At 47.2% G+C, this 15086-nt stretch overlaps 1 protein-coding gene across 2 annotated transcripts in view; it reads left to right on the top strand.

Moving 5' to 3' along the window:
- Positions 1–15086, top strand: part of si:dkey-32e6.6 (extracellular matrix protein 2) — a 39062-nt gene that overhangs the window by 20543 nt on the left and 3433 nt on the right. For both annotated transcript variants that reach the window (XM_036947571.1, XM_036947572.1), the window contains exon 9: positions 9405–9731. In XM_036947571.1, the coding sequence (XP_036803466.1) occupies positions 9405–9731 (327 nt within the window). The remainder of the gene's footprint in view (positions 1–9404; positions 9732–15086) is intronic.

The following is a 15086-nucleotide window of genomic DNA, read 5'->3' as shown; positions in this document are numbered from 1 at the left end:
TGGTCATACATTCGACAGGAGGTTAGGAAGTACAACTCCGTTTCCACCTCTTTTTGTGGGCAGCGAGCACATAGCCTGTCTTCTCTTGAGAGCCAGGTCTCCCTACGGCGGCCTTTCTCAATAGCAAGGTTATGCTCACTGAGTCTGTACATAGTCAAAGCTTTCCTTAAGTTTGTGTCAGTCACAGTGGTCAGGTATTCTGCCGCTGTGTACTCTCTGTTTAGGGCCAAATAGCATTCTAGTTTGCTCTGTTTTTTGTATTTTTTTCCCAATGTAAATTTTTTTTGATCTTTTAGTTTTCTCATGATTTGATTGGGTCTAATTGTGTTGCTGTCTTGGGGCTCTGGGGGGGTCTGTTTGTGTTTGTGGACAGAGCTCCAGGACCAGCTTGCTTAGGGGACTCTTCTCCAGGTTCATCTCTCTGTAGGTGATGGCTTTGTAATGGAAGGTTTGGGAATCACTTCCTTTTAGGTGGTTGTAGAATTTAACGTCTCTTTTCTGGATTTTGATAATTAGCGCGTATCGGCAAGAATTCTGCATGCAGTCTCAATTTGGTGTTTGTCCCATTTTGTGAAATGTTGGTTGGTGAGCGGACCCCAGACCTCACAACCATAAAGGGCAATGGGCTCTATGACTGATTCAAGTATTTTTAGCCAGATCCTAATTGGTATGTTGAATTTGTATGTTCCTTTTGATGGCATAGAAGGCTCTCCCTCTCTCTCTCTCTCTCCCTCTCTCTCTCCCTCTGTTTCTCTCTCTCCCTCTGTTTCTCTCTCTCCCTCTGTTTCTCTCTCTCCCTCTGTTTCTCTCTCTCCCTCTGTTTCTCTCTCTCCCTCTGTTTCTCTCTCTCGGTCTCTGTTTCTCTCTCTCGGTCTCTGTTTCTCTCTCTCTCCGTCTCTGTTTCTCTCTCTCTCGGTCTCTGTTTCTCTCTCTCTCGGTCTCTGTTTCTCTCTCTCTCGGTCTCTGTTTCTCTCTCTCTCTCTCCCTCTGTTTCTCTCTCTCGGTCTCTGTTTCTCTCTCTCGGTCTCTGTTTCTCTCTCTCGGTCTCTGTTTCTCTCTCTCGGTCTCTGTTTCTCTCTCTCGGTCTCTGTTTCTCTCTCTCGGTCTCTGTTTCTCTCTCTCGGTCTCTGTTTCTCGCTCTCTCCCTCTGTTTCTCTCTCTCTCCCTCTGTTTCTCTCTCTCCCCCTCTGTTTCTCTCTCTCTCCCTCTGTTTCTCTCTCTCTCCCTCTGTTTCTCGGTCTCTGTTTCTCTCTCTCGGTCTCTGTTTCTCTCTCTCGGTCTCTGTTTCTCTCTCTCGGTCTCTGTTTCTCTCTCTCGGTCTCTGTTTTTCTCTCTCTGTCTCTGTTTCTCTCTCTCGGTCTCTGTTTCTCTCTCTCTCCCTCTGTTTCTCTCTCTCTCCCTCTGTTTCTCGGTCTCTGTTTCTCTCTCTCTCCCTCTGTTTCTCTCTCTCTCCCTCTGTTTCTTTCTCTCTCCCTCTGTTTCTCTCTCTCTCCCTCTGTTTCTCTCTCTCTGTCTCTGTTTCTATCTCTTGGTCTCTGTTTCTCTCTCTCTCCCTCTGTTTCTCTCTCTCTCCCTCTGTTTCTCTCTCTCGGTCTCTGCTAACACCTCCATTATAACTACCATCCACTACCATTATTTATTTGTGTTTTCTGTGTGTGTGTGTGTGAGACACACAGCTCTTAAGTTTGCCTGTGTGCATGTGATAATATGTGTGCATATACAGTAGGTGTGCAATGTAACCAGGCCCCTGCAGTAACATACTATTATCCAGGCATAAATCCTGTTGCAGTGAAAGCTGTGAAATTAGCCATTCCTCCTCTAGGGCACAACTCCCTCTACTCTCTTTCATCTTTATGCATGTACACACACACACACACACACACACACACACACACACACACACACACACACACACACACACACACACACACACACTTCTCTCTCCTTTGGAACCTGTCAGTGTCAATCACCAACCATCTAAATAACTCTAATGTGTAACGTTCTATGAATGCTGTTGTATCTTGTGTTTTATGTGTAATGTAAGTGCCTTAATGTGTTTGGACCCCAGGAAGATTAATGGGGATCCCCTAATACATACAAATAAATACAAATCTCTGTCATATCCTCACCACCTACCCCCTTAAATACCTCCATAAACTACAGCTACAGACGTTACTGAGGCTATAGAAGCTCCTAGCAGTTATCATAGCCGTAGGCTGAGCCCGGTTGGATGAAGAGTCTGGTTCCAATAATAAGAGCGCTGATCAGAGGAATCCATTCACTCTGTGTGTGTGTGTGTTTGTGTTATGTATTGTACACCTACTAAAAGGTGAGCCATGGTTATCCCCCAAGGTTTGCTGTCTTCACATAACATAACTCATTCTGTGAGAATGTGTGTTTTGCTACTATGTTTTACATTGTGTACAGTTCATGAGTGTGTATGTTTGTTTGTGTGATTGTGTGTTTATGTAAGTTATTATGAAACTTAATCTCTGTCACTACTGCTTCAAAGAACTAATATCAAGTTCTGTGATGATGACACATTTGCTTGGATGTTTTTTATTAGTAATGGCTATCTGGTTACAGTGTTTAATTGAATTGGCATGTGGTAATCCCTGGCACATCCTGATGATGCTTCCTGTTTTTAATGAAATCCTTATCACAGTTAGTGGCTAGATACTGTGGTTATCCTGGCTAGCCTGGTTAGAGTGGTTATCCTGGCTAGCCTGGTTGGTGTGGTTATCCTGGCTAGCCTGGTTGGTGTGGTTATCCTGGCTAGCCTGGTTAAAGTGGTTATCCTGGCTAGCCTGGTTGGTGTGGTTATCCTGGCTAGCCTGGTTAGTGTGGCTAGCCCGGTTAGTGTGGTTATCCTGGCTAGCCCGGTTAGTGTGGTTATCCTGGCTAGCCTGGTTAGAGTGGTTATCCTGGCTAGCCTGGTTAGAGTGGTTATCCTGGCTAGCCTGGTTGGTGTGGTTATCCTGGCTAGCCTGGTTAGTGTGGCTAGCCCGGTTAGTGTGGTTATCCTGGCTAGCCCGGTTAGTGTGGTTATCCTGGCTAGCCCGGTTAGTGTGGTTATCCTGGCTAGCCTGGTTAGTGTGGTTATCCTGGCTAGCCTGGTTAGAGTGGTTATCCTGGCTAGCCTGGTTAGTGTGGCTAGCCTGGTTAGTGTGGTTATCCTGGCTAGCCTGGTTAGTGTGGTTATCCTGGCTAGCCTGGTTAGTGTGGTTATCCTGGCTAGCCTGGTTAGTGTGGCTAGCCTGGTTAGTGTGGTTATCCTGGCTAGCCTGGTTAGTGTGGTTATCCTGGCTAGCCTGGTTAGTGTGGTTATCCTGGCTAGTGTGGCTAGAGTGGTTATCCTGGCTAGCCTGGTTAGTGTGGCTATCCTGGCTAGTGTGGCCTGCCTGGTTAGTGTGGTTATCCTGGCTAGCCTGGTTAGTGTGGTTATCCTGGCTAGCCTGGATATCCTGGCTACCCTGGTTATTGTGGTTATCCTGGCTAGCCTGGTTAGTGTGGCTAGCCTGGTTAGTGTGGCTAGCCTGGTTAGTGTGGTTAGTGTGGTTTGTGTGCAATGTTCCCTCTTATCCTGACTACCCTAGCTAGCCTGGTTAATGTCGCTAATGTGGTTATCCTGGCTAGCTTGGCTAGTGTGGTTAGTGTTGCTGGCCTGGTTAGTATGCTTGTCCTGGTTAGTGTTGCTGGCCTGGTTAGTATGGTTGTCCTGGTTAGTGTTGCTGGCCTGGTTAGTATGGTTATCCTGGTTAGTGTTGCTGGCCTGGTTAGTATGGTTGTTCTGGTTAGTGTTGCTGGCCTGGTTAGTATGGTTGTCCTGGTTAGTGTTGATGGCCTGGTTAGTGTGGTTATCCTGGTTAGTGTGGTTAGTGTTGCTGGCCTGGTTAGTGTGGTTAATGTTCCCGCTACGTGCGTGCTTGGGCATGCAGTAGCCCCGAGACTGCAGCGCGGCTCGCCAGGACTACAGCGCGGCTCCCCAGGACTACAGCGCGGCTCCCCAGGACTACAGCGCGGCTCCCCAGGACTACAGCGCGGCTCCCCAGGACTACAGCGTGGCTCCCCAGGACTACAGCGCGGCTCCCCCAGGACTACAGGGTGGCTCCCCAGGACTACAGCGTGGCTCCCCAGGACTACAGCGCGGCTCCCCCAGGACTACAGCGCGGCTCCCCCAGGACTACAGGGTGGCTCCCCAGGACTACAGCGCGGCTCCCCCAGGACTACAGCGCGGCTCCCCAGGACTACAGCGCGGCTCCCCAGGACTACAGGGTGGCTCCCCAGGACTACAGCGCGGCTCCCCAGGACTACAGCGCGGCTCCCCCAGGACTACAGCGCGGCTCCCCCAGGACTACAGGGCGGCTCCCCAGGACAACAGCGCGGCTCCCCCAGGACTACAGCGCGGCTCCCCAGGACTACAGCGCGGCTCCCCAGGACTACAGCGCGGCTCCCCAGGACTACAGCGCGGCTCCCCAGGACTACAGCGCGGCTCCCCAGGACTACAGGGTGGCTCCCCAGGACTACAGCGCGGCTCCCCCAGGACTACAGGGTGGCTCCCCAGGACTACAGCGCGGCTCCCCCAGGACTACAGCGTGGCTCCCCCAGGACTACAGGGTGGCTCCCCAGGACTACAGCGCGGCTCCCCCAGGACTACAGCGCGGCTCCCCAGGACTACAGCGCGGCTCCCCAGGACTACAGGGTGGCTCCCCAGGACTACAGCGCGGCTCCCCAGGACTACAGCGCGGCTCCCCAGGACTACAGCGCGGCTCCCCAGGACTACAGCGCGGCTCCCCAGGACTACAGCGTGGCTCCCCAGGACTACAGCGCGGCTCCCCAGGACTACAGCGCGGCTCCCCAGGACTGCAGCAGAAGAAATATCATCCCATGGAGAGAAAGACGGGCTTGAACTTCCCTCAACTTTTTAGAGATTTCCCTGTTAGTTAACACCATCAACGTTTCCCTTTACTGTGGCAATTGTGATCAAATCAACGCAATATTAGCCACTTTCAATGCAACATACCGAAACCAAACAAACTATGCAAGACTTAGTATGCAAAACTAATTATGCAAGAGATAACTAGTCAGAGCTGCAGTAGACCTACACTACCATTCAAAAGTTTGGGGTCACTTAGAAATGTATTTGTTTGTTGCAAAAACAAATGTGTCCATTAAAATAACATTTATCAGAAATACAGTGTAGACATTGTTAATGTTGTAAATCGCTATTTTTTTTTTAGGGTATAACTACATAGGTGTACAGAGGCCCATTTTCAGCAACCATCACTCCTGTGTTTCAATGGCACATTGTGTTAGCTAATCCAAGTTTATAATTTTAAAAGGCTAATTGATCATTAGTAAAGCCTTTTGCAATTATGTTAGCACAGCTAAAAATGGTTGCGCTGATTAAAGAAGCAATAAAACTGGCCTTCTTTAGACTAGTTGAGTATCTGGAGCATCAGCATTACCAAATAGGTATATATTCTGTATACCACCCCTACCTTGTCACAAAACAACTGATTGGCTCAAACGCATTAAGAAGGAAAGAAATTCCACAAATGAACTTTTAACAAAGCACACCTTTTAATTGAAATGCATTCCAGTTGACTACCTCATAAAGCTGGTTGAGAGAATTGCAAGAGTGTGCAAAACTGTCATCAGGGCAAAGGGTGGCCACTTTGAAGAATCTCAAATATAAAATATAAACAAATCATTATAACAATTTTGGTTACGACATGATTCCAAATGTGTTATTTCATAGTTGTGATGTCTTCACTATTATTCTACAATGTAGAAAGTAGTAAAAATAAAGAAAAACCATGGAATGAGAAGGTGTGTCCAAACTTTTGACTGGTACTGTATGGATCTGTGCCATTTACTTTGAACTGGACTGTGATTACAGAATGAGCGGTCGTGAGTAGATATGCTTGTTTTGAGATCAAAGCGAGAGCTGCATGTATCTACGTTGGCACATTCTGTTCATATCCTTTAATAGTTAGTGAGTTAGTGGCCCAGTTATTGCTAATTTGTAGTCAGCAATAGGGGAGTGATTGCTTCCTACAAGAGCACAAAACATGTACATTTCTAGACATCTTTTTTTTTGTCTTAAAAGGGGCAGTGTTGTATTTTGAGACAGGTTTGAATAAGCTAAGTAGCCAATAGGCAGAGGGTAGCATGATTTGTCTGATTCTCTGTAATAATGGTATGGGAATAGTAATGCATTTTATTTTGTAAAGTAGTTTCTTGCATCAAACAAGGCAACGTTTTCAGTCTCCTCCTTGTCTGAAGGACAAGTGGATAAACACGTTAATGTCTAGCCCTGCATGTTTTTTCAAAAGGCTCATGGAACGTAGGCCTACATTGAACACCACACATTAGCTGCTACTGTAGGCTGAATGATAGAAAAGCTATTTCCATGTTAAAATGTTATGGGATGTATTTTCTCCATTTCTTTTGATGGTAGGCCACTCTGGTAGGCCTTCATTATGACCAAATAGCCACAGTAGCCTACTCGAGCACTGTTGAAACTGTACATTACAGTGGGTACAGCCTCAGTGTTCACAGTAAACGCTCTCTGGAAGTTGCACAGAATTTTCACAACGTTCAAGTTTGTGCTCAGCAGACCTGACATTTGCTCAGTCCCCAACATTTTTTGGGGGGGACATGGTTGGTGTGATTAACCTGTTTAGTGTAGTTAATCCTGGTTAGTTTTTGTATTCTTTTTATTTAATCAGGCAAGTCAGTTCTTATTTACAATGAAGGCCTACACCAGCCAAACCTGGTTGACACTGGGCCAACGGTGCACCACCCTATGGGACTCCCAATCACAGCTGGTTGTGATACAGCCTGGATTCAAACCAGGGTGTCTGTAGTGACACCTCTAGCACTGAGATGCAGTGCCTTAGACCTCTGCGCCACTCGGGAGACGCTAATCCACTCGGGAGCAGTGTGGTTAGTCTGGCTAGCGAGCAGCTTGCATAAGCCTGGTTGTATAACACTGACATGGTACGTCTCAGCCCCAGGCAGATGAAACAGAGGAGACAGGGCGTGTGTGTGTGTGTGTGTGTGTGTTTTTGTGTGTGTTTGTGTGTGGCCGCCACCAGCTCCCTCTCCTGGTTCTCATTAGATCTCAGCTCCCTGAGGAGGAACGGACCATCAGATTGATTACTCTTGTCCGTGTCAAAGCACACACAGAGCCTTAGCCAGGTCCACTTGATAGTCAGTAAACATCCCTGGTTTGAAGTCAATGGGAAAGAACACTTATCTAAAACAATCAACAAAGACAGTATTGATTCCATAGTAATCTCTCCTACTCACTCTAACCTGTTTAACATAATCAGAAGACAATGAAGTTGATAAGATGATTCCAATGGTGCATTTCCATCATACAGGATTTATCACAATGTTTTACCCCAAAGCCACCATCTGTGCGGGCCGACACTTGTGTCTCTCTGGGCCATGGCTACAGCGGTCCTCCTCTGACTCGGGGCCAAAGCCAGGCCACTGGTACTTTTGAGATGGCATTTACATATCTGTGAACTGTAACACCTTCTCTCAAAGCAACTGTTTTTGATTATGCAGAGGCTGTTGATTCTGCTCTTCATTGTCAGCCCTAGATATGGAAACACAATGTCTCCAGAACAACATCAGGGTGTAGACACCAGTCAAAAGGCAGCACAAGTGTGTGGGACTGGGTGTTTCTCCTCTCCTCTCCTCTCCTCTCCTCTCCTCTCCTCTCCTCTCCTCTCCTCTCCTCTATAGCATATGGAGATAGGCAGCTGCAGCCTGGCTGGCTATATTTCAGAACAGAGTTTAGTAAGCTGTCATAAATTCACTCTATGCCAGAGCTCCATTCAATCAATCCTGGTCACAGAGTTTCCGGTGTACATTAAAAAAAACATGATTCTACATATAATGTTCTTAAATTTTGGGACAATACAGTCTATCTGCAATGTGGTTTTTTTTAACACATAGTGTGTGTGTGTGTACTTTGTGTGTGTACTGTGTGTGTGTGTGTGTTTTCATATCTGCGAATGTGTTGGTGTGTTTTTGGTTAAATCTGTCATTGTGTTCAGTCCCCTGTGGTGCTGCACTGTTTTCAGTAAAACCTTTACGGCTGTATTAATGTTGGATTTTACGACACCCCTGTTGACTTAATACCCCTAATACTCAGCAAAGAATTCCTGAAATCATTTTTGGACCTCGCTGAGCCTCTGCTATATGAATAACAGCTTGAACAAGAGAACAAACTTTTGTTATTACAAACAGTAATAATCAAATCCCAGATTTCCCTGCACAACAACAATTAGGGTTTATTTAAATAAAAACAGATTTATGTGGAGAAACATGAACGTTTTGTTGCTTAATGTCCCAAAGAGTACAAAGATGGTCACGATGAGCAGGAGGGTTGAGGTACCGTATATGAAATTGACATTATAACATTATAAGTCACACATACGCCTCTCTTATCAACCTCACCAGGGGCCCCTGTTTATCTTTCTTCTCATTGGCTATACACCCTACTCTGCTTTGAGCCTGTTGGTTGTTCAGCCTCCAGTGTGTTGTGCTCATTGGCTGTTCACCTTGCTGTGCGTAAATGGCAGTAAGGTAACAGGAAATTAGATATTTGTCCTGCTTTGACCTGCCCTGTAAACTCACACCAGCTGCTTGGTGTTCTCACACCCGCTACCACCCTCTACCCCCTGTCTTCCTGTGTTCTCTTACCCCCTACCACCCTCTACCCCCTGTCTTCCTGTGTTATATTACCCCCTACCACCCTCTACCCCCTGTCTTCCTGTGTTATATTACCCCCTACCACCCTCTATCCCCTGTCTTCCTGTGTTATATTACCCCCTACCACCCTCTACCCCCTGTCTTCCTGTGTTATATTACCCCACTACTACCCCCCGAACACAGCATCCCGTTCCTCACCCCCTGGCTTTAATGGTCTAAGTTCTGTTACTTCACTTGGCCACATAGCACTAACCACCCAGTTTCCACGTCCTATGGACCCTCACTACCTCCCACATGGCTCCGTGTTAATGATGGAGCAAGGGGCCCTCTCCTGCCAAATCATTGGGGAGAGAGTACACCCTTCCACTCCTAGCGTGCATGTGTTTCTGTAGAGAACAACACCTATTCACTCCTCAATCTAACAGCCAAAACACTGGAAACTCCCAAGTCTACTGCTTCTCAGTAAACTCTACTTTCCGCATTATATCTGACCCAAGAGCTCTGTAAAACGTAGTTAGAGTAGCCATTAGACTGGTCCTATAGCTCTGATGCTGCTTTATAAAACGTAGTTAGTGTAGCCATTAGACTGGTCCTATAGCTCTGACGCTGCTTTATAAAACTTTGTATATTGAATAACCAAATATGTTTCTGTTTCTCTCTCTCTCTCTTAGTTCTCTTGAAGCCTTGGACCTCTCTCATAACAGCCTCACTTCAGTCCCCCTCTACCTACCCCGCCCTCTGCGTCAGCTGACCCTGCAACACAACTCCATTGGTCGAATCCCTGCGTATGTCTTTGGCCACCTGCGCCCCGGCCTAGAGTCCCTCCGTCTATCCCACAATGCACTAGGGGACGAAGGAGTGCAAGGAGTTTCTTTTGTGGGCATGTACCGATCGCTTGTTGAGCTCCTATTGGACAATAACCGTCTGGGGGCGGTGCCTCGCAGCGTGTGGCAGTTTAGGAACCTGCAGGTGCTGAGGCTCGACTACAACCAAATCAGGTATGACTCCAGTGCTACCAATCTTCTCTACCGCTGTAGGTACTGTGCTCACCAAGGGTAAATGCGGCCAAACTGAACCACCACCTACAGTACCAGTACCAAGTTTGGAAACACCTACTCAAGGGTTTTTCTTTATTTTAACAATGTTACACATTGTAGAATAATAGTGAAGACATCAAAACTATGAAATAACACATATGGAATCATGTAGTAACCAAAAAAGGGTTAAAACAAATCATTTATTTGAGATTCTTCAAAGTAGCCACCCTTTGCCTTGATGACAGCTTTGTACACTCTTGCAATCTCTTCACCAGCTTCAACTGGAATGCTTTTCCAACAGTCTTGAAGGAGTTCCCACATATTCTGAGCACTTTTTGGCTGCTTTTCCTTCACTCTGCGGTCCAACTCCTCCCAAACCATCTCAATATATCCAAGATGGTGCAGCATTTTTGCATACATTTCAGTCTCTTTTTTCAAGTTTTGAAATAAATATACATTCCTGCAACCCGCCTCACCCAATGTGGTACGGGTCAGCTATTTTTTTTAGACCTTATAACTGGAACCTCCATCAGTAGCTAGCCAACTAATTAGCTACTAGCTATTTAGTCATTGTTAGCCACTGCTAGCGGTCTTTACCTTTAGCTCGGACTCCTGACACTTTAGCCTAGATAACCCGGGTAATACCTGCCAGTCTGCACAGCGCGATACTAGCCATGAGCATATTGGACTGCTTTTTCCACTACACCACCGGACTCCTGCCGCAAGCTCTGGACCATTACACCAGATCATCGCAGCTAGCTAGTTGCTACAGAGGAGCATGCAACAGTTTGCCCCGAGCTAGGCCCATCTCCCGGCTAGCAAATGAAGTACACCAATACCAATTGGCCTGGACCCTTTGTCGACACGGAGCCCCGCCGATCCATCACGACTGGTCTGCAGGTCTGCTGACGTAACTGGGTCGATGTGCTCTCAACCGGCCTCTGCATCGAGGATGTTTGGTGATGATCCATCTGCTAGCCCCAAACGCTGTGTCTCCCGCTTGCTCAACGTAGTAATCGACTACCGAACTGTTCCCTGTTTTATCTAGTGCTGCTCAATGGACCCTATGATCACTCGGCCACACAGCTGATGCCTGCTGGACTGTCCATTAACACGAACCGGAACCCCTAACAGAAGCTAGCCAGCTAACTAGCTACTAGCTGGTAGTCAGTTAGCCACTGACAGCGGTCATCAGCTAACCTTAGCCCGGTCAACTCCTGCCAGTCTCCATAGCACGATTCAACCCAGAGCATATCGGACTGCTTTTTCTCCACATCTCCTCATCCTACCGCAAGCTCTGAACCTTTTCACCTGGATCAGCGCAGCTAGCTAGCTGCTATCTGAGTGGCTACTCCTGGCTAACGTCTCTATCCCGAAGCAAGCACCAGTTAGCCGGGAACTAGCCTGGTGGTAGGCCCATTTCCCGGCTAGCTGAAGAGGTCCATCAGCCACTTCTTGGGCTACAATACCTATTTTGCCAATTGGCCTGGACCCCTTTTACTGCCGACACAGAGCCCCGCCGATCCATCACGACTGGTCTACCGACGTAATCCGCCCGAGGGGGTTTCAACAGGCTCCTCTGTCGCGACTTCCCCTGATGGACCATCCACTAGCCTGCTAGCCTTACCCTGCTAGCTATCTAGAGCATATCAGACTGTTAGCTGAAGAGGTCCATCAGATAAATTATTGGGCTACAATACCAATTTTGCTCTCTACACAGAGCCCTGCTGATCCATCACAACTGGTCTGCCGACGTAACCGTCCGAGGGGGCTACAAGACTCTTTCATCGCGACGCCCCCCCTAAGACCCTTCTGCTAGCCTGCTAGCCCTGGCCCGCTAGCTGTCTGAATCGCCGTGTCACCAGCTCGCCTAGCTACTCACTGGTCCCTATGATGAATCGGCTATGCATGCCTCTCCCTAATGTCAATATGCCTTGTCCATTGCTATTTTGGTTAGTGATTGTCTTATTTCACTGTAGAGCCTCCAGCCCTGCTCACTATGCCTTAGCTAGCCCTTTTGTTCCACCTCCCACACATGCGGTGACCTCACCTGGTTTAAATGGTGTCTCTAGAGACAGAACCTCTCTCATCGTCACTCAATGCCTAGTTATACCTCCACTGTATTCACATCCTACCATACCCTTGTCTGTACATTATGCCTTGAATCTATTCTTCCGTGCCCAGAAATCTGCTCCTTTTACTCTCTGTTCCGAGCGCACTAGACGACCAGTTCTTATAGCCTTTAGCCGTACCCTTATCCTACTCCTACTCTGTTCCTCTGGTGATGTAGAGGTTAATCCAGGACCTGCAGTGCCTAGCTCCCCTCCCATTCTCCAGGCGCTCTCATTTGTTGACTTCTGTAACCGTAAAAGCCTTGGTTTCAGGCATGTTAACATTAGAAGCCTCCGCCCTAAGTTTGTTTTATTCACTGCTTTAGCACAGTCTGCCAACCCGGATGTCCTAGCCGTGTCTGAATCCTGGTTTAGAAAGGCAACCAAAAATCAACCCTAACTATAACATTTTCCGACAAGATAGAACTGCCAAAGTGGGCGGAGTTGCAATCTACTGCAGAGACAGCCTGCAGAGTTCTGTCATACTATCCAAGTCTGTGCCCAAACAATTTGAGTTTCTACTTCTAAAACTCAGCCTTTCCAGAAACAAGTCTCTCACCGTTGCTGCTTGTTATAGGGCACCTTCAGCCCCCAGCTGTGCCCTGGACACCATATGTGAATTGATTGTCCCCCATCTATCTTCAGAGCTTGTACTGTTAGGTGACCTAAACTGGGACATGTTGAACACCCCGGCCGTCCTACAACATTAGCTAGATGCCCTCAATCTTACACAAACTTTCAATGAACCAGGTACAACCTCAAATCAGGTAAACACGGGCACCCTCATAGATATCCTCCTGACCAACCTGCCCTCTAAATGCTGTCTTCAACCAGGATCTCAGTGATCACTGCCTCATTGCCTGCATCCGTAATGGGTCTGCAGTCAAACGGCCACCCCTCATCACTGTCAAACGCTTCCTAAAACACTTCAGCGAGCAGGCCTTTCTAATCGACCTGGCCCGGCTATCCTGGAAGGATATTGACCTCATTCCGTCAGTAGAGGATCCCTGGTTATTCTTTAAAAGTTCTTTCCTCACCATCTTAAATAAGCATGCCCCATTCAAAAAATGTAGAACCAGGAACAGATATAGCCCTTGGTTCACTCCAGACCTGACTGCCCTTGACCAGCACAAAAACATCCTGTGGCGTATCGCATTAGCATCGAATAGCCCCCGCGATATGCAACTTTTCAGAGAAGTTAGGAACAGGCAGTTAGGAAAGCAAAGGCTGGCTTTTTCAAACATAAATTTGCATCCTGTAGCACAAACTCCAAAACGTTCTGGGACACTGTAAAGTCCATTGAGAATAAGAGCACCTCCTCCCAGCTGCCCACTGCACTGAGGCTAGGAAACACTGTCCCCACTGATAAATCCACGATAATTGAGAATTTCAATAAACATTTTTCTACGGCTGGCCATGCTTTCCACCTGGCTACCCCTACCCCAGGCAACAGCCCTGAACCCCCCACAGCAACTTGCCCAAGCCTCCTCCATTTGTCCTTCACCCAAATCCAGATAACTGATGTTCTGAAAGAGTTGCAAAATCTGGACCCCTACAAATCAGCAGGGCTAGACAATCTGGACCTTTTCTTTTCAAAATTATCCACCGCAATTGTTACAAACCCTATTACTAGCCTGTTCAACCTCTCTTTCGTATCGTCTGAGATCCCCAAAAATTGGAAAGCTGAGGGGGTTGCCCCCCTCTTCAAAGGTGGAGACACTCTAGACTCAAACTGTTACAGACCTATACCTATCCTACCCTGCCTTTCTAAGGTCTTCGAAAGCCAAGTTATCGAACAGATCACCAACCATTTCGAATCCCACTGTACCTTCTCTGCTATGCAATCTGGTTTCCGAGCTGGTCATGGGTGCACCTCAGCCACGCTCAAGGTCCTAAACGATATCATAACCGCCATCGATAAAATACAATACTGTGCAGCCGTATTGATCGACCTGGCAAAGGCTTTCGACTCTGTCAGTCACCACATTCTTATCGGCAGACTCAACAGCCTTGGCTTCTCAAATGACTGCCTCGCCTGGTTTACCAACTACTTCTCAGACAGAGGTCAGTGTGTCAAATCGGAGGGCCTGCTGTCCGGATGTCTGGCAGTCTCTGAGGGTGCCACAGGGTTTAATTCTTGGGCTGAATCTTTTCTCTGTATGCATCAATGATGTCGCTCTTGCTGCTGGTGATTCTCTGATCCACATCTACGCAGACTACACCATTCTGTATACTTCTGGCCCTTCTTTGGACAATGTGTTAACTAACCTCCAGAAGAGCTTCAATGCCATACAACTCTCCTTCATGCCATACAACTCTCCTTCCGTGGCCTCCAACTGCTCTTAAATGCAAGTAAAACTAAATGCACGCTCTTCAACCGATCGCCGCCCCGCCCATCCAATATCACTACTCTGGACGGTTCTGACTTAGAATATGTGGACAACTACAAATACCTAGGTGTCTGGCTAGACTGTAAATTCTCCTTACAGACTCACATTAAGCATCTCCAATCCAAAATTAAATCTAGAATCGGCTTCCTATTTCACAACAAAGCATACTTCACTCATGCTGCCAAACATACCCTCGTAAAACTGACTATCCTACCGATCCTTGACTTCGGCAATGTCATTTACAAAATAGCCTCCAACACTCTACTCAGCAAATTGGATGCAGTCTATCACAGTTCCATCTGTTTTGTCACCAAAGCCCCATATACTACCCACCACTGAGACCTGTACAGTGGGGCAAAAAAGTATTTAGTCAGCCACCAATTGTGCAAGTTCTCCCACTTAAAAAGATGAGAGAGGCCTGTAATTTTCATCATAGGTACACTTCAACTATGACAGACAAAATGCTTCTTACAAAGGGGATCATTGTCATACTGAAAAACCCAGCCACGTTTCATCTTCAATACCCTTGTTGATGGAAAGAGGTTTTCACTCAAAATCTCACGATACATGGCCCCATTCATTCTTTCCTTTACACGGATCAGTCGCCCTGGTCCCTTTGCAGAAAAACAGCCCCAAAGCATGATGTTTCCACCCCCATGTTTCACAGTAGGTATGGTGTTCTTTGGATGCAACTCAGCATTCTTTGTCCTCCAAACACGACGAATTGAGTTTTTACCAAAAAGTTATATTTTGGTTTCATCTGACCATATGACATTCTCCCAATCTTCTTCTGGATCATCAAAATGCTCTCTAGC

The sequence above is a fragment of the Oncorhynchus mykiss genome, chromosome 16 (assembly GCF_013265735.2).
Source record: "Oncorhynchus mykiss isolate Arlee chromosome 16, USDA_OmykA_1.1, whole genome shotgun sequence".
Classification (NCBI taxonomy): domain Eukaryota; kingdom Metazoa; phylum Chordata; class Actinopteri; order Salmoniformes; family Salmonidae; genus Oncorhynchus; species Oncorhynchus mykiss.
The sequence above is the reverse complement of the archived record's forward strand: the minus strand, read 5'-3'. Positions and strand labels throughout refer to the sequence as shown.